We start from the raw sequence: 20,246 nt of genomic DNA, 5'->3' as shown, positions 1-20,246 counted from the left end.
TAATCGGTCAGCAAACAACTATTCTCTGGCGAAGTTCACTGAGGCCGTGTGGCATTTAAACAGCACAACACAATAGTTAATTAAAAAAAATAAAATTGCATTAACTGGGCTCCGAGCCCCCCCACCTTATTCGACTTTAAAAGCAGCATCACTCGCAAGTATGCAGGAGTTACAGGCTGGACTTAACGGAACAAAGGGTTCGCAATGGGAAAGAATGTGGCCATCTGAAAGCTTTTAAGAGGGAAAACAATCTGTGTAATCAGTGTCAGAGAGCATGGCTGATTAGCTGTTGGCACACTAAGCCGCTTTCCCCTGGGGACAGCAGTGGGGCCTGGAGGAGTGACACTGAAATGGCTCGGCCTAGCCCGTAGTCCAACGCCCAGATAATTGGCTGGCGAGACCCGCCGTTTCGAGTGGGCCCGCCGACCGCCTGCGCTCGACGTGACAGCTCAAACGCGGATCAGGGGCCAGCGACACTGGCGAGGTGGGTGGATGCGGAACTTAATACTCACTGATCCGACAGTCTGGACCTGCAAAGCCCGGGGCGCACTCGCAGCGGTACCAGTTGTCTCCGTCAACGCAGGTTCCACTGTTGTAGCTGGAAAAGGAGAGGAAGTTTTTTTTGTTTTGTTTTATTTTTTTACACACACACACCATTTTCCTCTTTTCCCGATGTTAAACAAGTCATTACAAGGGTTTTTAGTGCAGTTCAAGGCCCAAACTGTGGTTATATTACCCTAATATAAGCTTTTACAATTGACCAGTTACAACAAGGAAAATGTTTGGTTGTCTTTTACAGTCGGAGAGGTACACATCATACATGCATGATATTTGATTAACAACAACTGCACTGGGTTTCATTCGATGCAACTAGTCATAAATGGTGCCAGTCGGTGTATGGTACTTGAACGAAAGAATGGTGTGCGCAGTTGACCACAATGTACCTTCCACCTGGCATCATCCGCTAATGCACAGGTGTCAAAGTCAAGGCCCGGGGACCAGATCTGGCCCACCATGTCATTTTATGTGGCCCGCGAAAGCAAATCATCCGTGTCAACTTCCATGATCCTTGCTTAAATCGCAAATTGTCATACATAACAGTGACATTTTGGATTCATTTTGTTGCCGTTTTTACTCATTTGAGCAATAATTGAACAAATATCTGACTGATTTCAAAACTAGTGAGCCATCATTTTTTGGTGTACAAGTAACAATACGATGTGTTGATTAAACATTTATTTGGTTACACTGGCCCTCCGAGGGAAGACGTAACTCCAAAGTGGCCCGCGACAAAAATGAGTTTGACACCCCTGCGCTAACATTTGTGACTGACGCTATCGACAGCACGTGCAGTAACCGTTGTGTTAAGCTCCACCCGTTCACACCTACGAGCAATTTTGAGTATTACTGTACACTTTGATCTGCATCCAGCTTCAACTTACCATGGGTGTGGACTGCAGTCGTTGGTGTCTGAAAGAGAGAGCAAAACGTAATGAGCGCATATGCGGGTTTTATTTTTGTTGTTCTTTTGCCCGCGTGAGGGTGTTTGGTACACATAATGGCAAAGAGCACGTCCGGGCTCCTACACCGCCCAATGGTTTCGTCTTATTAACCACACAGTGTCGGGCTCACTCCTCCCTTCCACCACCATCACCACAACAACTCCACACACCCAGATTCACAACCGCACTCTCCCCCGCCTCCTTTTGTTTTTTTTCCTCAAATGTCGGGGAATTTCTGTTTTGGAGTGCATGAGCTGAGGGGCAGGGCGGCCGGTGAAAGAGAGCAGGGCTGCAGAACAAGCAGACATGTCACTGTTTGGACAGGAATGCAACAAGAAGAAGGGGGGGGGGGTGATTTGGACAAGGGGGAGAAACATCTGTCTCCACTTTCCGAAGGTTGAGCTCTTTTCTCTCCTTCCTCTTTCTAGTCTCATGGCCGGCAGCAGCCATGTTTTTTATTGACATAAACGCCATAAACAACGTACAGCTCTTTGGGTTTCTCCATGCAGGTGTTTTGCATGCCAATTCCACATTATTACAACCCGGATTTTTCGGATTGACGTGATTCCCATTGAATTTTGCTCAAAGTTCAAACACTCATGACGACGTCAAAAAAACAAACAAAAAAACCTCCACAACATCCCAATTATAGATCCGAAAAATTTAACAGTTATCGCTTTATTCCTGTTCATTTCAATTAATTTGATATTTGATTTACGAGGTCAGAAGCTGGGCAAGACAAATTTCATCCAGATTCGAACCAGAATCAATTAATCTATTTCAGTTTAATATGGAAAATCTAGTTTCACTTGTTAAGTCACTTTGCTCCGAAATTCTATACACACCATAATAAAAACTTGAATTTTGTGCAAATGCATTAAAAAAAAAGAAGAAAAAAAAGAAGAAATCACATCATTCATCTTAAATGGACTCCACTTGCCGCAAATTCAACTGAGCGGGGGCATGATTTGAAAAGGCATATAACTGTCTAAATCACTTATAGTTGAAGAAAACTAATCTAATAGCTAAAACTAAAATTGAAGAAACACTTTCGTTCACATCATACATGAATTAAAATTGAACGTGCTTTTCAAAAAATGAAAACTAAAACTACCTCTTCAGTTTATAAAACCAACTATAATCATTGCAAAAATGTTTTCATTTTTGTCTCTAATATCATACATGAGCGTTTTGGGTTCACTTTAAACTTAGTTATTTTGGTATTGACGTACATCTGTACATAAGTATAAAGGTCAAACATTTGTTTGAGAGTTGCAATTCACTTTATCATGCAGTCATACAATAGTGACTTTTTTTTCTTTTTCTCTTTTCACAAATGACCCCCCCACCCCACACACACACACAAAGCATTTTTGAATGAATAATATACATTAGATATATATACGCACACCGTATATTTTTCCTCTCAACGAAATTAAAACTAACCATAATGAAAAATCCCAAACTATTAGAACTCTGGACTATACGCAGGCTCCACAGTTGACAAAGCATGACCATAAAAGCAATATCTATAGATCTCAGGGACAGGATTGTTTCGAGCCATAGTTCTGAGGAAGGCCACAGAAAGACATTCTACTGTTGAAAAGGTCCCGATGAGCACAGCGGGCTGCAAATTTTAAATCACTCTTCCTTCTGCTGGCTGAACCGAGAGATCGCGAAAGAAGGACCTTAGTCGGGGAGGTGACCCAGAATCTAATGGTCACTCTATCAGAGCTCCAGCATTCCTCTGTGGAAAGAAGAGAAGCTTCCAAAAGGACAGCCACCTCCGCAGCAATCCACCAGTCAGGCCTGTATGCTCGGGTGGCCCGACCCAAGCCACTTCCTTCGTAAAAGGCTCACGCAGCTCGCCTGATGCTCGCTCGCCCAAAGGCATCGGCAGACATTGAGAGATCAAATTCTCTGCTCTGATCAGACAAAGAGAGCACTCTGTGGTATGAATGCTAGATGTCGGGCTCAGAGGAAACAAGACACCGCTCATCACCTGGCCGATACCACCCCGACAGTGAAGCACGGCGGTAGCAGCATCATGCTGTGGGCAATTTTTTCCAGTGGTAGGGAACTAGTAATCTACTGAGGAGTGAGGGAAAGAGAACCTTGGACTGGGGTGACCAAATCAAATCATCTTTCAGCAGGACAATGATCCGAACACACAGCCGAGCTCTCAAAAGGCGTAATTTAAGGTCCTGCCAATGTCCTTGCGTGGCCCAGCTCGAGGCAAAACTTGAATGTGAGTGAACATCTCAGGAGAGATCTGAAAATGTTTGCACCAAAGTTCCCCATCTCACCCGATGGAGCTTGAAAGGTGCTACACAAAGAGCAACGATCGAAACTGCCCAAACATAGGTGTGCCCAGCTTGTAATGTCATATTCAAAAATACTTTCACGACTGCCAAAGGCGCACCAACAAAGCATTGAGTAAAGGCTGTCGAAAACATCCGCACACGCAATTTTTCTTGGTTTCGTCTTTCCTTTCTTTCATTTGTTTAATTTTATCTTTTATATTTTTCTCAGTCCCCCTCCCTCCCTTTTTGTCTTTTTGTTGTTGTCGCCTTTTGCAGTTTGCTGGTTTTGCTTTTTGTTGGACCAACTGCTCGGCCGCCGAAACAACTTTGATTGCATAAATGTGAGTAAAATAATTCATCGATAATACCTGCATTCTATTCACTGATTAAACAGCAAAAACATTGACTTACTTTGGGTGCACGTGGGACCTTCCCAGCCCTCTTTGCAGACGCATGAAAACGATTCCCCCATCACCACGCAGGTACCTCCATTCTCACAAGGGTTTGGAAGACAACTTGAGTTCTTAGCTGAGGGAAAACAAACAATTAAGCATATAGTTATGTCTGGGAGTACTCAGATGCTTATCAGAGGAGCAATCTGCTCTCTTTAAGTTACGCGGGGTACTCCATTCTGACTTCAACATCACAGCGCATTGCTATTGTTTTGTACTATTTTGACCGGGGATGCCTTCCTAGGGGAAGAAGTGTGCATTCCAAAACATTGGAGGGTATTGTCATGACAATGGGGGTATTTAAGCATCTGTCTGTCAGTGCTCCTAGGAGGGCAGAGACAAGAGAGAGCGTTGACATAGCCAAGGGCTAAAATCTGCTCTTGGATCTGACTAGTGTGCGAGACAAGACAGACCTATACCGCTGAAGAATTTTCACTTCGACCGCTGTGAACGTGAGACTCACCAATGTTGCACGTTGTCCCTTCCCACCCGGGCGAGCATTTGCACTGGAACGTGTTGCCCTCATCGTGGCATGTGCCTCCATTGTTGCAAGTGGCTTCGTCGCACTGACTTTCGCCTTGAGGGAGCATGAAAAAAAATGCTTAGTTTGCAGGTGCACAACACCAAACCGACGGTATTTTAGACTGAGCACTTAGGCAGACATCATCACAGGCATACGCCACAAGCTTACACAGGCAGACTACACGGAGGTAAAGTGAGGGGAAAACAACCAAAAAAAAAAAAAACAGGAGGGCATTATCTTACGGGAGTGGCACGTTTTCCCCTTCCAGCCATTCTTGCACTCGCAGAAGAAATCAGTCACCAGGTCCCGACACGTTCCGCCATTATGACAGGGATTAGTGCTGCAGTCGTCAATGTCTGGTGCCGCGTGGGAGACGGATGGAATTAATGCGGTGCGCCGCCAAAGCATCGTTAAACGGTCTTTGATGTTGCAGTTCTGGACTCACTGATTTCGCAGTGGTCACCTTCCCAGCCGTCAGCACAGATACACTGGTACACGCTAACTTTGTCAATGCAGGTGCCACCGTTGCGACATGGGCTGCTCTCACAGTCGTTGATATCTTACATTCAGAAGAGAAAAAAACAAAAACAAACAAAAGACAATTTGGAATTTTAGCTGACATTGCCCGACATATTCATTTCATTTGCATGACCAGTCATTTCTTACTCTCATGGCAGTAAGTTCCTCTGAAGCCTTCTTGACATTCGCAGCTGAACTGGCCGCCGGCTTGGCTCCGGCACCGGCCATGAGGTCCGCATACATTGGACGAAATGTAGCGCTCTCCTCCCGGTGTACTGTTGGATGCCACCGCAACCGTGCAGCTGTCAATCACTGCACACAGAGGAAGGCACAAACAGCTGAAAGCAACATGAAAAGGATGGCTTACAGCTCCACACCAAGCATCGCATTACAGGATTGCGTAAAAAAAAAAAAAAAGAACATGTTGAGATTGTCAAATTGATCAATCAATCAGGAGATAGATGATACCCTTCGTTTCTTGATTAATTTAAGAAAAATAAATGTTTTGGGGAAAAAAACGTGCAGGTGTGTGTGTGTGTGTGTGTGTTTTGGCTGCGTTATGAAAAAGCTCCGCCAACTACAGCGAACTCCTGCATACTTGTGGTTCACCACCCACAGATACTATCACGTGTACGCTTATCCTGTTATGTCTAATTCGCACGTGATTTTGCGATATTTAAAACATTTTGTTTGTTTCGGGGAAGCCAACGCCCATTTTTCATGGAAAATGCAAATTATAGGTTTCTCTGTATTTTTTTTTTTTTTTTAAGAATGTGGGGGTTTACAAAAGACACATACATCCATAAAACGCGTAATACATACAGTGCATAAATGATCATTCCATTGCATTTCAATGGGTGTCAACTATACGTAGATTTTTGCTCTTCACGACCTGGCCCGCCCCGATCCCCCGCAAGTAGTGGGGTTCCACTACATGGTTTTCAATTGTAATATCACCATTCACCTCTAGACGGAAGACAGCACGTCGTTGTGCTTGCATCGGGTCTTATGCTCTCTTATACTACAATTTGAGTAGGCCTAATACTTTGTGGATTTGAATGACATGCAGGACAAACATGTCGCCTGAATCTTATTAAAATTTTGAGGGAGGTGATTTTTGTGTGGTCCTTGAATAGTAATATTTATTCAGAAGAGCCCTTTGCGCTGGGGGGGGAAAGAAAATCATCGGATGTGGTTATGTTTTGATAATTCTATCCCTTTGTTGTTGAAGGCTAACTCTTTCATACATGCATTGAGCAGAGAATAATTATTTTGCTGTCATGTACCCTGGGCTCAGTCAAAAAACCGACATGCACGTAGCTCTGATGAAAAATGATGCCTCCCTCCATCTCTGATCCAGCCATTTTGGTCAATTCCAAGTCTCCAGCTGTGTGGGACCAATTGGAAAATAATTCCATGACTGCACTGAGGTATGAAGGACTCTGTGTGGACAATAGTGTTAATTTACAAGTCTCTTTCTGATCCGGTCTCCTTGCACTTAATGTGCAAAGGAAACAGGGGAATGAAAAAGACCAATAAATCGTTATGCTATCATAAACAATTTCACAGTGATCCGGGCCACTCTGCACTGAAATCCTTTCTTTTCCCCTTGTCTGATCAGGTTAGGCAAGCGGGCTGAATGTGCTCCCCTGTAATCACTTAATTCTTGCCAAGAGCAGAAAGAATCTCACCGTCTTGTATCGGACTCGGTGGTTGGTCCCCTCACTCAATTAGACACACACATGCGCACACAATGTGCAGATTCATTGAGGAGGAAAAAGAAATAGTCGCCCACCAAGTCATTCCCAGGAACACACATTGTACGATGTGGCCTTTGCCAGATTTTCAGGGACTCCGAGGGGAATCAACGGAAAAGATTTGCAGAGGAGATGGAGGTGGGAGTGGAGTGCGCTCACCTTGGCCAAGAAAATTGAGCACAGGAACTCAAAAAAACAGGTATCGCACTCGTGGGAAGAATTTAGCTCAAGTGCTCCAATCTTCATTTATCTAGCGTATATAAAAGTGTGTATCCTTTTACAGGAAATTCCTGGAAAAAAAGGAGTAATGGCTTGTGGTTTGGTCGAGGCCAGAGGACGTACCTTTACATGTGGTGGTGCGACAGTGGTCTTTGAGGTGAGAGCAGTTCTTGCCCTCATAGTCCTCCGGGCAGGCGCAGTAGTAGTCTGTGGCCAGGTTGAAGCAGGGTGCTTCATTTTGACACGAGTTGGGTGAGCAGTAATCGATATCCAGCTGGGGCGGGAAAAGCATCGAATAAAGCTGATAGCTGACATAGTTTCGGCAACACTAAACAGAGCAAAAAGCCGCAGCATCCTCCCTACAGGCTGTGCCAGGAAACAATACACACTCAAAGTACATGGAAGGAAGGGGGAAAAACAAGCCAGAGTCATAGGAGACGTCCTCAGAGTCTGGGCTTCAGCACTGAGGAATGCATCCCACTTAAGCCAGGGGAAGCTTCAACAAAGCATTCCCTTGGGGGGAAAAAAAAAAAAAAACAACAACAACAACAAACAAAATAAAAGACCGCAGGGCAGCAATGTAGGAGGGTGGGAAGATACCGTGACGCTGGCGGACAACGTGCGAACAAGGATGATGTCGGCTGTCTTACCTGGCAGAGATTCCCCGAAAATCTGGCCAGACAAAGACACTGGAAGCCGTTAACATCGTCCTGGCAGCGACCGCCATTCAGACACGGCGAGCTTGAGCACTCGTCGATGTCCCGCTCGCAGTGATCGCCGGCGAAGCCGGGGGGACACACACAGCGATAGCCATTCACCAAGTCCTGTTTGAAGAAACAATCCACGAACGCCAGCTTTGAGTACTTTGTCAGGCTGAATTCATGAGTTTGAATTGAGAAGACGGAGAGTCAGATGGTTCTTCTGCAGAGATCGCTTATGACTGTGAAAATCAGATTCCATAGGTCTGCCTATATGTACTGTACATATGTGTGTGTGTATATATATATATATACATATTATATACTGTATATATACAGTATATTAAAGTATTTACATTTTGAACAGAAGTCACTAGCAATACGATGACTATTGTTTAGCTAAAGTAAATGAGGGATTTGACAGTGGGGAAAAAAAATGAATGAGAAAATATTTGTAGAGGGTGAGTGATTGGATCTCTATACACAAATTTTCTTCGACATTAAAGGAACAAATCACTTCACCATTGGTGGGCCACACAAAAATGTGTTTGACACACGTACACTAAAAAAAAAAAAAAAAAAAAAAGACTAACGGATTTTAGAGACCAGTCTCGGTTTCGAATCTCTGATGAATTGCCCATAAGCAAACCCGCCTAGAACTGGGGGGTGTAAACACTTTCTAACACTTTCATATTGAGTTATTAGAAAGTTTAATGATCAAGATGGCAACTCTCAAGATGGGGGTTTTTTTCCACTTACCTTGCAGATTCCCCCGTTTTGGCACTGGTCCATGCAATCGTTGACATCTATGTGGGAAAACGACAACATTTGCAGAGTTAAATCGACCATCGTTGAATGAAGTGAAAAGGAGTTCAGGATACTGTGGAATGGTTGGGGTGAGGAAGTGCAACGTGGCCGCAGAACCGGCGCAGAGAGCACAGAGTGTTGAGCAATCTGGTTCTGTAGCCAAGCGAAACTAGTTCTGGGATTGATTTAGAACCACAGAAGGGCCCGAGAGTGATACCACAGCTTCTTTTCGGCTGCAAGGACCAATCCATTTGTGTTGCTGTTTTGCTTTTTTATTAGAACAAGGCAGGAGATGTCCACAGCCACTGTGGCAAGACCCGAACGAGAAAAAAAAAAAAAAAAGGCATGGCTGTCGGCGGGGTCCACAGCTGCAGCTGACAGCTGTCAACTTACTGATGTCACAGTTCTGCCCCGTCCAACCAGGGATGCATTCGCAGAAGTAGCCGCCAATCAGATTGCGGCACGAGTTGGCATTCAAGCAGGGCTTGGCGTCACATTCGTTGGCATCTAATGAGGGGTTGGGGAGGGGAGAAAGAGGACGTTGGGTTGGTATGTGCATGTGCCGTTGAAAGCAATGTCGTGGAACAGTCAAGTAAAAGAGTTCAGGGGGGAGGCTCACCTATCAAACATGTCTTCCCGGTCCACTGAGAGGGACAAAGACACTTGTAGCTGTTGACCAGATCTTGGCAGGTCCCTCCGTGATTACAAGGGTTTGGAGAGCAGTCATCAATGTCTGCATGGGAGAAGTCCAGCCAAGTTATATAACAAGGGAGACTACTTGAACCAAAGTCTTGGCACAAACCAAATCAGAGTTTATCACAAGTCCCGCCTGAATCGTAATCCATTTTGCAAAGCTACGTTGTCAACTACTGTACAAAAGATATTGTGATCCTGGCCCTCACGTTCAACATCAGTGACCTCTAATCTCAACAATGGGCAATCCGTCACACTCTTCCCAAGAGAGTGGAAGTCATTATACCGACAAATTTGGGAGATCCGCTTGAGATTTTTTCCCCCAATTTCACATGCTTTATGTGCAACGATTCCCAATATCTCTGGCTATGTATCATATTATTTTATGAGTGCTACAAGTGCAAGTTGTACTCACTGAGAGTGCAGGAAGGGCCGCTCCAGCCTGGTACACAAAAACATTCATAACCGTGACTGGTTTCTGAGCATCTTCCGCCATTTGAGCAGGGATTGGACAAACAGGCATGCTCCGCTAGAAAGCAAAAGAACAGGTTATACATTCTCACACGAGCGAAATACACCTGTGTGACTCATTCCGCCCTACCTCCAATTTAGCTTTTCTTTTCTATAATTACATCTCTTTGAATGGGACCATGCAATTCAAAACATCAGACGGGAAACCATCTGCATAGTTCTTGCCAGTGACTCTCCTGTCTAACAACACCTTCACTAATCACAAACTCTCGCTGCAAATCTCACACTCATTAACCGCCCGACTTGGGGGGGGGGGGGGTCACTGCCAGGAAATCATCTTTCATGCTAAATTAACCTGACCAGCGCACTGTGACTTCGCAATGACTGGCCGCCAATCATTTCCTGAGTAGGAGGGAGAACAAAGCGGAGGGTGTGGGGGTTGTGGGAGAGTGGAGGGGAAAATAAAGTGGGGTTGGGGGGGGGGGGCATCTGCCCGAGTTACTTCATTATGAGCTAGTTTGGGATGAGCAAGAATCTCAAATGAATGATTTACTCAGGGGAAGGCGAGGCAATCAAGCTGATCAGTGGACGAGGAGGGAAGAGGACATCCTCTCTGCTCCAACATGTCGACAGCGCCTCCTCCGCTGCACACCTCCGGCCGCGGAGGGCACCGTTTCCTGACATGTCTGCAGTTAAGCTGTCAGCACCCTGCAAGGCTCACTTTTAATGAGCAAAGAACCATCATCTCCATGGTAAGGGTTTGCAGCAGCTGAACATTAGCATTACCGTCTGCTTCGAAAGGGCACGGGAAAGCGACCACACTGTGCATGACCGGACTTTTTTTTTGTTTTTTGTTTTGAGGGGAAGGCACTTGTGCAGAATTGGACACAGATTACTGCAAACTCACAGTTATCTGATTGTACACTCTGAACGCCTCAGTTCTGAAGTCGGCGCAAACTTCTCACAGCTACATGAGATTAAATCATCCATCCACTTCACCAGGGAACAAATAGTTTCATTGCCGTTGCTTGTTTGCTAGCAGAATTACACAAAAACTCCGGCCTTCCAATGTGGAGTTTGCATGTTCCGCCCGTGCCTGCGTGGTTATGCTCCGGGTACTGCGGTTTCCTCTCATATTCCCAAAACATGCATGGCAGGCCAATGGAACACTCTAAATTGTCCCTAGGTGTGAGTGTGAATGGTTGTTCGTCTATGTGTGCCCTGCGATTGGCTGGCAACCAGTTCAGGGTGTTGGCCATTCAACAGACCTGTCACTACTGACACAAAAAAGGAGCATCTTCTGAAATTGACAGTGAATAATGTACAAATAATAACAGAAGACAAGAGTCTGGCAAAATAGGAAAGTTTGCTTTTCATAAACACTTTCATTCCTCAGTTCCAAATGTTCGTTGTTTATGGTTTCTCTCTGTAAGCCAATCATGTCAAGAAACATAGCAACGCCACTTCATTCTTCCGCCACTATGTTACAAAAGTGTTCAGACTCGTGAAAATGTTACCATTTGATTTGGTGGAGATTCTCAAACAGTTCACTAATGCTTTCATAAGGAGCATCACACAAGAGTTTCCTACAGCATGAGCAGAAATGTCAATACAAGCAACAGGAATAGAAAGATTTCAATATTTTGACTTGAAATATCAAACAAGATCAGGCAGAGTCCACTGTTATTGCAACAAATTAAGATAATTATTGCACCTTTCATACTTTCAAATGTCAGGTCAAACACCGCACCCTCACTTTCTCGCCAAGTAGTCAGAATTACCACAATTAGGACATGAAAGAAACCCTCCAAAAGGTTTTTGTAATGCACCTTCCTTTCATGTGGAATTTAAGAAATTAAAATAGAGTGCTGCCTTGGCTTATGTTGAATTGGTTCTGTGACCACTCTTGTAACCGCATTTATTCAATATCCCGTAATTTTCTCATTGAGATATCATTATTCTATTCCAGTCCCCGCCCCCAAAAAGACGCCTCTTTGGCGCCATGTTTTTATTGAAGCCAAATAATGAATTGTAGAAAAACCAAAGCAAAATATGAGAGAATGTCAAAAAATTACCTGGTTTTTATCAAGCGTAACTATCGTAAATGAAGGAATTGTTACGTTTTGTCAACTGCAGCTCCTTGCGAGTGTTCTCATTTTGTATTTGTATGTTTGACTCTCCGGTTCAATAAACAGCTTAAGGGTGCATCCGTGACTGTGAGGTCTCTTTTTTTTTTTTTTTTTTTTTTTACTTGACTCAAGTTGCCGTTTGTAACTCAAAGTTTGGCTTTCTATACGCACTGGTAAAAAAAATGAACAAAAAAATATATAATAATAATAATCTTCGATGGGTTATGACACAAAAGGAAGTTGGAACACACCAATTAAAGTGCCATTGAGGGAGGGAGCACCTTTTTGTGATGCAGACTTTCGACGAGAAAACTAACTTAAAGTGAGCATTGCCTCTGCAAAGGTAAAAAAATGTGGAGGCTGTAACTGGAGAGCTGGACTCAATATCGCCAGACAATGTTTCAAGCTTAATATGACACCACCAAACACATTTTGGATGTTACGCAACACTCAAACACCATCTGAACAGCGCTTTTGATTATGGCGCCACTCAGCAGTAATCTTGTGGCACTCACCTCTCTCACAGTTGGCTCCAGAGTAGCCCTCGGCACACGAACACTGGTACTTGTCCGGTCCCGTGTTGATGCAAGTCCCTCCATTCATGCATGGCTGGTGAGTGCCGCAGTAATTCAGATCTGCGATATGAAGCAGTTCACAGGGATTTAGTTTGCTCTGGCAAAAAAAAAAAAAAAACGTAAACATCTTCTAATTCTGGCTGTCGCAATCCAAAATGTGAACCTTTGTCGCAAAGATGTCCGCCCCAGTTGGTGTCGCAGAGACACTGCCAGGGCTCCACGCAGGTGCCATGTACACAGCCGGGGTGGGGGATACACTTGTCGCAGTATTGGCCTTGCCAACCATACAAACACCTGCAAGAAACAAAAGATGGCGTCACCATCCTATGCACAGACGCTGTGTCTAAAAACCGGAGACTAATCGTTTGTTTAGTCCCCATTACTAAACGAGCAAAATTAATCTGGATTTAACTTGTGCTGCACAGCAAACAAAGAGGCGCCCCCCCCCCCCCCCCCTGTCTTGACTGCTGCATCTTAAAAGGCCACACATGCAACTTAAATGAAACGCCGCTTATGCAACAATGCTGTTTTGCAACAACACTTCGGTCCAAACACTAAATTCCACTTCCAAAGACCTTTGCCATGGCTAACATTAGCATCGGAACACACATCTTCCTGACCAACAGTGTGCTTGCGGCTTGGCAGGAGAGCCAGAGAACAGCGTGGATCCCGCCAGGCACTTCACAGTCCTGGTTCCCATGAGTCATGTGTTAGGCTTTTGCCTCAGGCCAGGGGAGGAGGGGCAAAGCTCTCTTTCGTGCTGACCGCCGACATGTCCAGGTCCATAATTACACAGATACCGTTGCACTCTTTTTCTTCCTGGGCAGATAGGTGCGCTCCCTCAAAAGGTGATTGAGTGGTGACGGGGCCGCATACCGTATGGCAACGGCAGCAAACGGAGGGACCTTTCTAGGAGAGCCGCATGGCCATTAGGTCCCAGGAATGGACTGTAAAATAAACCTGTGGTTAAGTAAACCTCACTCTGTGATTAAAGAGGCTATTCTTAAAAGTGTGCTAATCTTCTCTCAACGGGTACAGGTGGAGGATTCCCCAGCGAGCTCCTAAATTATTTTGTTATTACGCAGCTAAATTAGTGGGGTGCGCAAGCAGCACTTTGCGCAGCACTTCTGACGCACATGAACGACTCAACAAGGAAACCCGGGCCACTTCAATGTGTCGAGACGATGCTTTGCAAAACACAAGTTCACAGGTAGACTGTGACCAACCAATTTAGTGACTACATTAGATTCCCACAGTGTCAGCAGCAGTTGCGGCTGTCCCTGCCTCAAGGCAGGTTTGATATAAGCTATGATGAGAAACATAAGCGAGTCAGATCCAAATACAGCCACACCTGTGTGGGAAAACATTTTTCAGCCAGTGGCCACACAAGCACTTACAAGAAACTCGATTGAATTCAAAAGCTAGAGGAAAAACAACAACAACGCTTATGCAAAAAGTGAACCAATCCCACACTCCCTGTGCTTGATTTGGAGCCAAAGCAGACAATGAAGAAAGCAACTAATGTCTGACTGTGAGGAGAGCGGGACAGAGCAGGGTGCTTTGTACAGGATGATGCACACAATGCTTGTGCACCGATACCCATCTGTGGCTGGCTCTTCCTCTGGCTGTGTGCAAAAACAGCATTAGGAAGCCATTAGTTGCACAAACAATACGCTTTTAAAAAGCCCATCCCCAAATGTTACACATGATTTGACTGATAACGCCAGCCTAATTAGAGTCAGGGTGGAGGGGGGGCATTTCCAACATGGATGCTGAGCAGTTAACCCTGTATTTCCTCAAACAGGCTGCTCCCATTGAGGAGGGAGTAGCTCAACCTTGTGTTTGTTAGAAACGACACTTAACTCATTCAGTACTAGCCAATTCTGGGCCAAGTCTGAAAAGACGTTTAAAAACGTCTTTGGGAGTGAATGAGTTAATGACAGGCTAAGATGCCAGTTCACTTCCCACACACTTCCCGGAGCAAGGCACAAGATTCCCCTACGACACAGACAACACCTGCACAATCAAGATGACTTCAGTGTTTATCAGGGATATTTATACAGTCATATTACCGTAGTGCTGCATGATATTGTTTGTAAAATTTGCCCCGCCATGTCGAGAAATAAGGTAACCACGTGACTAAAACCCCTCAGTATGTTGCACGACAACCTCAATAATAAGCGGATCGGTTAAGCGCTGTGACCTGCAGTATATCAACGCAGTTGACAAGATATCGGTCACGCCATACGAAATGGTACAGGGCAGCTTGGATCACTTACGTGCAACCACCTGGCTCCTGACATGATCCATGCTCGGTGCTGCAGCCTTGTCGGCATATTGCTAGAAGAGAGGGGAGAAAGTTCATGTTGGTTGCCTAGCAACTACACGCAAACTTATCAGCTTTAGCTTGGCTACGGTGTACGTTTAGCACTTTAGTATCCGAGCATGAATACGCATGTATTCTCCATGAGATCAGCCACACGGCAACTCAGAAAGCTGTGTCGAAAATTAGGACGAGTTTATTCAGTCATGCTGATGACAACATTTGAATGGAAACCGAAAGGGGGGGTTAGAGTATTTATATAAACAAAGTCATCCATTCAGTAGCAATGACCCAGCATGTATCAGCATGACTCACACTGCAGTCTAGCTGCTTTTTTTCACAACACATAAATAATTTAGCCTTTCTCAAGCTTCGGCTAATACGTCGTGCAGTGATGTCATGAGCCCACATGGACAATTCACGACTTCTTACCAGTGTTGCACTCTGGTCCCGACCAGCCTTCCAGGCAAGTCTTGTTCCCGTTGTAGTCGCATGTGTAATGCCCAAAGAACTCGTCCCTGGGTCGACAGAACTTGTTGCAGCCGAAGCCATAGTAGTGCTCATCGCAGCTGACCCGAATCTGGTACTCAAACTGAGCAACGGGGCCATTGTGAGTCAGCTTCTGCCAGTGCAGGCTTGGATTGATCATCCCGGAGTGCGAAGATTTCTCGATCGCCTTCCCGTCCGCACCTTGAACACGACAACAAGTGAGAGCATCAACACCAGCTGCAAGGTTCTTGCTCCAAGGAATCCAGCGGCACATTTCGGTGCGAGCGCGCTGGAATGTAACCGTGCCTTTCAAAGCGCACAACACGGACCTCGCGGTGGCTAACCGAAGATGCTTGCGCACAAATCGCAGAAGATAGCTGATTATATGTAATCAAAGCAACTATGTGTACTGGTGAGCGAGAGTAGTTACAGGAAATGCAAAAAAGAGGAGGCGGCTTTTAATAAGCACGTTAAACTGCTTTTTTTGCCCTCACTCACACTCCCTTACCAACTGTCCCAAGTCGGTTTCCAACTCAGGTTTACAGCTTCATGCTGCCCTTTTGCATCTGCTTGGGCCAGGACAGAACCGCAGTTGCCATAAATGATAGTGTGAAGACACATCAGTGCTGGAGCGAAAGCTAGTGTGCCCATCAGCACTTTTTCCCCAAGCTCACATAACATTTTTTTTAAATTGTCTCAAGTCAACCTTTTTTTTTCTTCCCCCCACCCCCTCAATATTCTCTAACAAGTCTCTGACCATGTTGTTTACAACATTAGACCGATACCACACACAGACTTTCAGTTCAAACATGGAAGGGGGGGGGGTGTGGGGGTCACGGCTCTGTCGAGAGGACAAGGACTAAGGCCAATGGACGCACACGCACACAGAGTAAACAATTCAAAGTGAGCCACTGGAGCTCAGCACAGAGACTACACTGTACGGCACATACAAGACACGCACACACAACAATTTTCGTGAATCTTTCACCTGGGAGAGAATGAAAAATGTGTCAGAGAGGTTATTTACTGCACGGGGGGGATGACCAGTGGGTTGAGTCGCTCCTCTGTGTAGTATGATGCAACGAAGCTGAACCAGAGTGGAAAGGGTGGCTTGCTGTCATTTATTTACCATGTTAGTGGTGCGCATGGGATGGCAGCGGGGCGATGTTTGAGTACTGGAATCGCATTGAGCGGCAACATTTCGCAGGGAACTGGAATCTAGTGCTTCAGCTATGTGGCACTTCTCTACCGAGCAGCGGCCCGCAGTGTTGGGGGTAGCACCTCCCCGCTAAGTGTTGCCCCGCTCGAGGCAGAGCGTAAAATAGACAAGACAAATTTACACAGGCCACACTCCAACCCAAGACATCACGGCACTAAGAAGATATTAACTTTTCAAAGCAAAAAGGCCGGACTTTTCCACATACTTCATTGAAATATATCTGAAGGGTGGCAATGAAATATCAAAGTACTTGCGACTAGGTATAATGTTGGAAAATCTCTTGCTTGCAGAGGGGCTTCACCAGCATTGAGTGTACATTCAAGGGGCTCTTCACACCAGTGCCCTAATGGTTCTCTGGGAAGCGCCAAATACGGCAGAAAAGACCGAAACCTTGTTGACCTCATCCAAAGAGACTTGCACAAACGAGCTGGGCTCAAAACTGCGACCGCCGAGCACGCCGTTGCCAATGAGTATCGTTAACAGTCAGGATAATAAATCACATCGGAAGGGGACGCTTCGCTGCACATACACCTTCTGAGGCCTACCTTGACTAACAAGCTGGTAATACAGATCAAGACAACCACCTGCTCCTTCTGTTCTGAGTGAGCATGCTGGCGGCAAGGGCGGCCCAGGGGGTGGCCGGATGAACGCGGCGTTTCACGCCCCGGTGACAGTGAGACTGCGTGACCCAGACCCTGGCGGGCAGCACCTGCCATCAGTCATCGGGGCAGAATGCAAACATTTTCACTTCGATTTTTCTTCTTCTTTCTCTCTCCCCACTTGCTTTCCCACCTCCAGCGCCTTGCATCCACCTGTCAACACACTTTCTTCTTTCAGACACGTGATCGCCCAGGAGACCGTATGGAAAGTGGTTTGGGGGGGGAGTCGTCGCGGGGGTCGGAGGGGGGGCACTTCCTTTCCTGACCTTCCAGATGCCATTAAGGACGAGAGAGGAAAAAAGGAAATGAGGGGCTCAACCTCTTACTCACCGCTCGTTTCATTGTTGAAGTCCAAAGCTTCGATAATCAAAGTGTAGGATCTCTGTAGGAAAAAGAGAAAATTAGATCGTTAGACTTTTTTTTTTTTTTTAAAGAAAATCTGTATGTGCGCATTTTGTCACAATTGTTCAGTAGCGATGATCAAAATAAGGGTTACGCAAACCACACGAATAAACTTGGTTCAGCTTCACCTCACATTGAGAGTACCCACCTTTGGATCTAACAACAACAGTTTTGTTGATCTGATTAAGGGAGGATAAGCTTGCATTTTTGAGGGGAAAAGCTGGGGGGGGGGGGGCATGACGGACGAAAGCAGACAACACGGCAGGAAAGATGAGCAGACAAACCCTGCAGGAGGGAGTCTGATGCACCGCAACCGAAACGGCCCCCCACCCCAATGACCCAGCCGGATGACACGACACAGACGCGACAGTAATGACTTCAACAAGTCATAATAAAATAAAAAGTACACAATGAGGGATAATACGGACGGCCATGCCAAAAATGCGTCTTCATCTCAGCCACAGAAAGCCGATTTTCCCCACCAAATAAAGTTTTCCACATGTTTACAAAACGTGGCCAGATACGTCAGCGGATGACTTCCAAAGTTCTGAGGAAGCAGGAGGTCTGTTTTGCCGCCGATATGAGATTTGCATTTCATGCCAATTTCAAACATGGGCGCTACGAAGGCTGGGAACCTTCCGCGCTTGACGTTTGTTTTTTTGTTTTTTTAAGATGAGCATCACAAAAAGACAGGCAGACAAAATAAGAACAACGAGGATGATAACTCAAGGAGGCATATGGAAAAACAGAAAGAATGATGCATCCTGGCGGGTTGGTCTGCGCTCCTGAAGCGCGAGGACTGATCAGTGTCGGTAGCACTCGCGCAAATATCAGCTTACACTTTCTCACGAGTCGCCACATTCACGAGGGAGCCCACCACACGTCTGCGAGCGCACGGAACAGTGTCCCTCTCACATCCACAAAGGCATGTTTCACCGTCACATTTTCACCCCGACGACTCTTCTCGGAGGCGCACGCCGTCACTGCGATGACCTCATGGTAGTACACACCTGCTCTGAGGAAAACCCCCGATCGGCTCTGAGCGAGGGCAGAGTGGCAATGAGTCACCCCCCGCACCCCACCCCCCCTCTTTTTTTTCCTTTTTTTTTTTTTTTACTGCTTTGCCCTATTTTGTCAGCATTTAAACTTTCCATCTCTCCGGGAGACATTTGTCTCATCATGTGCCAGCGTGTCCTGCAATCAGTGGATATTATTTGTAACTCATCATCACCATGCGTGGCAGACTTTGACTCACAACTTGGCTGCAAGCACAACACACGCAGACCAAGTAACAATGGAAATCCAAGACCTAATCAACAAGAATCACCGCCCAGCATGCGGCTACATTATTAGAAAGAAGGGTCCACAAGACGCCTTTCTCTCCCCACTCTCACATTTAACAGCGTTGTTACTTTGGTGTTCCCCTCATGTGTTCTCACTTAGCCTCCTGGACTACAACTCTTTTTTTTTTTTTCATCACGGGAGACATTCGGCATCAATTTTCGACTCAACAACTCTGTTCTCGCATTTATGCAGCAGCGCATTCTGTGTTAGATCTTGCCCACTCGGCATCCATTGCAGCCTGGTCATCCCGGAAGGGGAATCCCCCCAATCTGTGGTCTCTTCGTTTTTTTATTTTTTATTTTTTTGCTTTTCACCATCCTCTGTGGGGTTTAGATCAGGGGATGTTATTAATATTTGTCAACTGTGGGCTTCTGTAGCAATGCGCATTGAGCATTGAAGCAATGCTTCTATACAAACAAACAATGGATTCATAAATCAAGGTACTCGGGATGGGCGTTTAAAAGTCCTTCATGACCATGGAGATTCCATTTTTTTTATGTGACAGGTGAATATTTGCCAGCTCTGAATCTCTGCTTTGATGTATATGTCAACGCTGCCTGGAGGTGTTGAGTTTCAGTGGAGGTTTGACTTGATTAAACTATACTTCCTATTGGTGACTCCCAAACACCTCATTTGGAGGCATCCAATTATTGCACTCCATTTGTTTCCCAATAGTGTCCAAAGATTAATGAACAATTCTTAATGATCACTATAGAGAAAACAACAAGCCATATCAGAAACTCTTACAATTTGTGTTGAGGTGCAGACAATGGAACTTGTTCACTTTACTTATTCTATTCCACATTCCTAAATGTATCCCTTTTTGTTCACAATTGGGACACAGCTTTGTCAATGCGAGCGTCCTTCTCTCAAAAACAGGAAACTCAAATCGACGTAAAACCCACGAAGATCGCTCCTGTCCCAAAAACATCAACATCAGTCACGGTTGCAACATCACCATTGACGTAGCTGTGGGTGATATGACAAACCGGGAATGACTGATGGATTTTCTGTACTCGATCTTAAAGCAGTTCTGAAAGAAATCTTTGGATCTGGTTGTGAAGGACTATCATGTTCCCGAAGCACAACAAAGGCAAAATTCGAATCGTTCAGTCCCGAGGGTGTAGGAAATGCACCCCACACAGAAATCTCATCCAAACAA

General features: G+C 45.5%; 1 protein-coding gene across 2 annotated transcripts in view; it reads right to left on the bottom strand.

Moving 5' to 3' along the window:
* The window catches only part of jag1b (jagged canonical Notch ligand 1b), a 30,930-nt gene that overhangs the window by 4,531 nt on the left and 6,153 nt on the right, over window positions 1–20,246 (bottom strand). Inside the window, exons 1-19 of one of the 2 annotated variants that reach the window (XM_086121659.1) lie at window positions 18,580–18,782; window positions 17,669–17,720; window positions 15,404–15,661; window positions 14,928–14,988; window positions 12,812–12,942; window positions 12,589–12,708; window positions 9,889–10,002; window positions 9,400–9,513; window positions 9,174–9,287; window positions 8,733–8,779; window positions 7,926–8,099; window positions 7,399–7,549; window positions 5,447–5,611; window positions 5,226–5,339; window positions 5,023–5,136; window positions 4,721–4,834; window positions 4,217–4,333; window positions 1,443–1,470; window positions 513–598 (exon numbers count right to left, since the gene is read on the bottom strand). In XM_086121659.1, coding sequence (XP_085977785.1) covers window positions 513–598; window positions 1,443–1,470; window positions 4,217–4,333; window positions 4,721–4,834; window positions 5,023–5,136; window positions 5,226–5,339; window positions 5,447–5,611; window positions 7,399–7,549; window positions 7,926–8,099; window positions 8,733–8,779; window positions 9,174–9,287; window positions 9,400–9,513; window positions 9,889–10,002; window positions 12,589–12,708; window positions 12,812–12,942; window positions 14,928–14,988; window positions 15,404–15,620 — 1,981 coding nt within the window. In that variant the 5' untranslated portion in view covers window positions 15,621–15,661; window positions 17,669–17,720; window positions 18,580–18,782. Of the gene's footprint in view, window positions 1–512; window positions 599–1,442; window positions 1,471–4,216; window positions 4,334–4,720; window positions 4,835–5,022; window positions 5,137–5,225; window positions 5,340–5,446; window positions 5,612–7,398; window positions 7,550–7,925; window positions 8,100–8,732; window positions 8,780–9,173; window positions 9,288–9,399; window positions 9,514–9,888; window positions 10,003–12,588; window positions 12,709–12,811; window positions 12,943–14,927; window positions 14,989–15,403; window positions 15,662–17,668; window positions 17,721–18,579; window positions 18,783–20,246 lie in introns of those variants that run through there. The other variant, XM_086121658.1, reaches the window with a different exon arrangement.

The sequence above is a fragment of the Hippocampus guttulatus genome, chromosome 10 (genome assembly GCF_054856545.1).
Source record: "Hippocampus guttulatus isolate MCC_2025c chromosome 10, RoL_Hgut_1.0, whole genome shotgun sequence".
Lineage (NCBI taxonomy): Eukaryota > Metazoa > Chordata > Actinopteri > Syngnathiformes > Syngnathidae > Hippocampus > Hippocampus guttulatus.
This window is presented reverse-complemented; position numbering and strand designations above follow the sequence as displayed.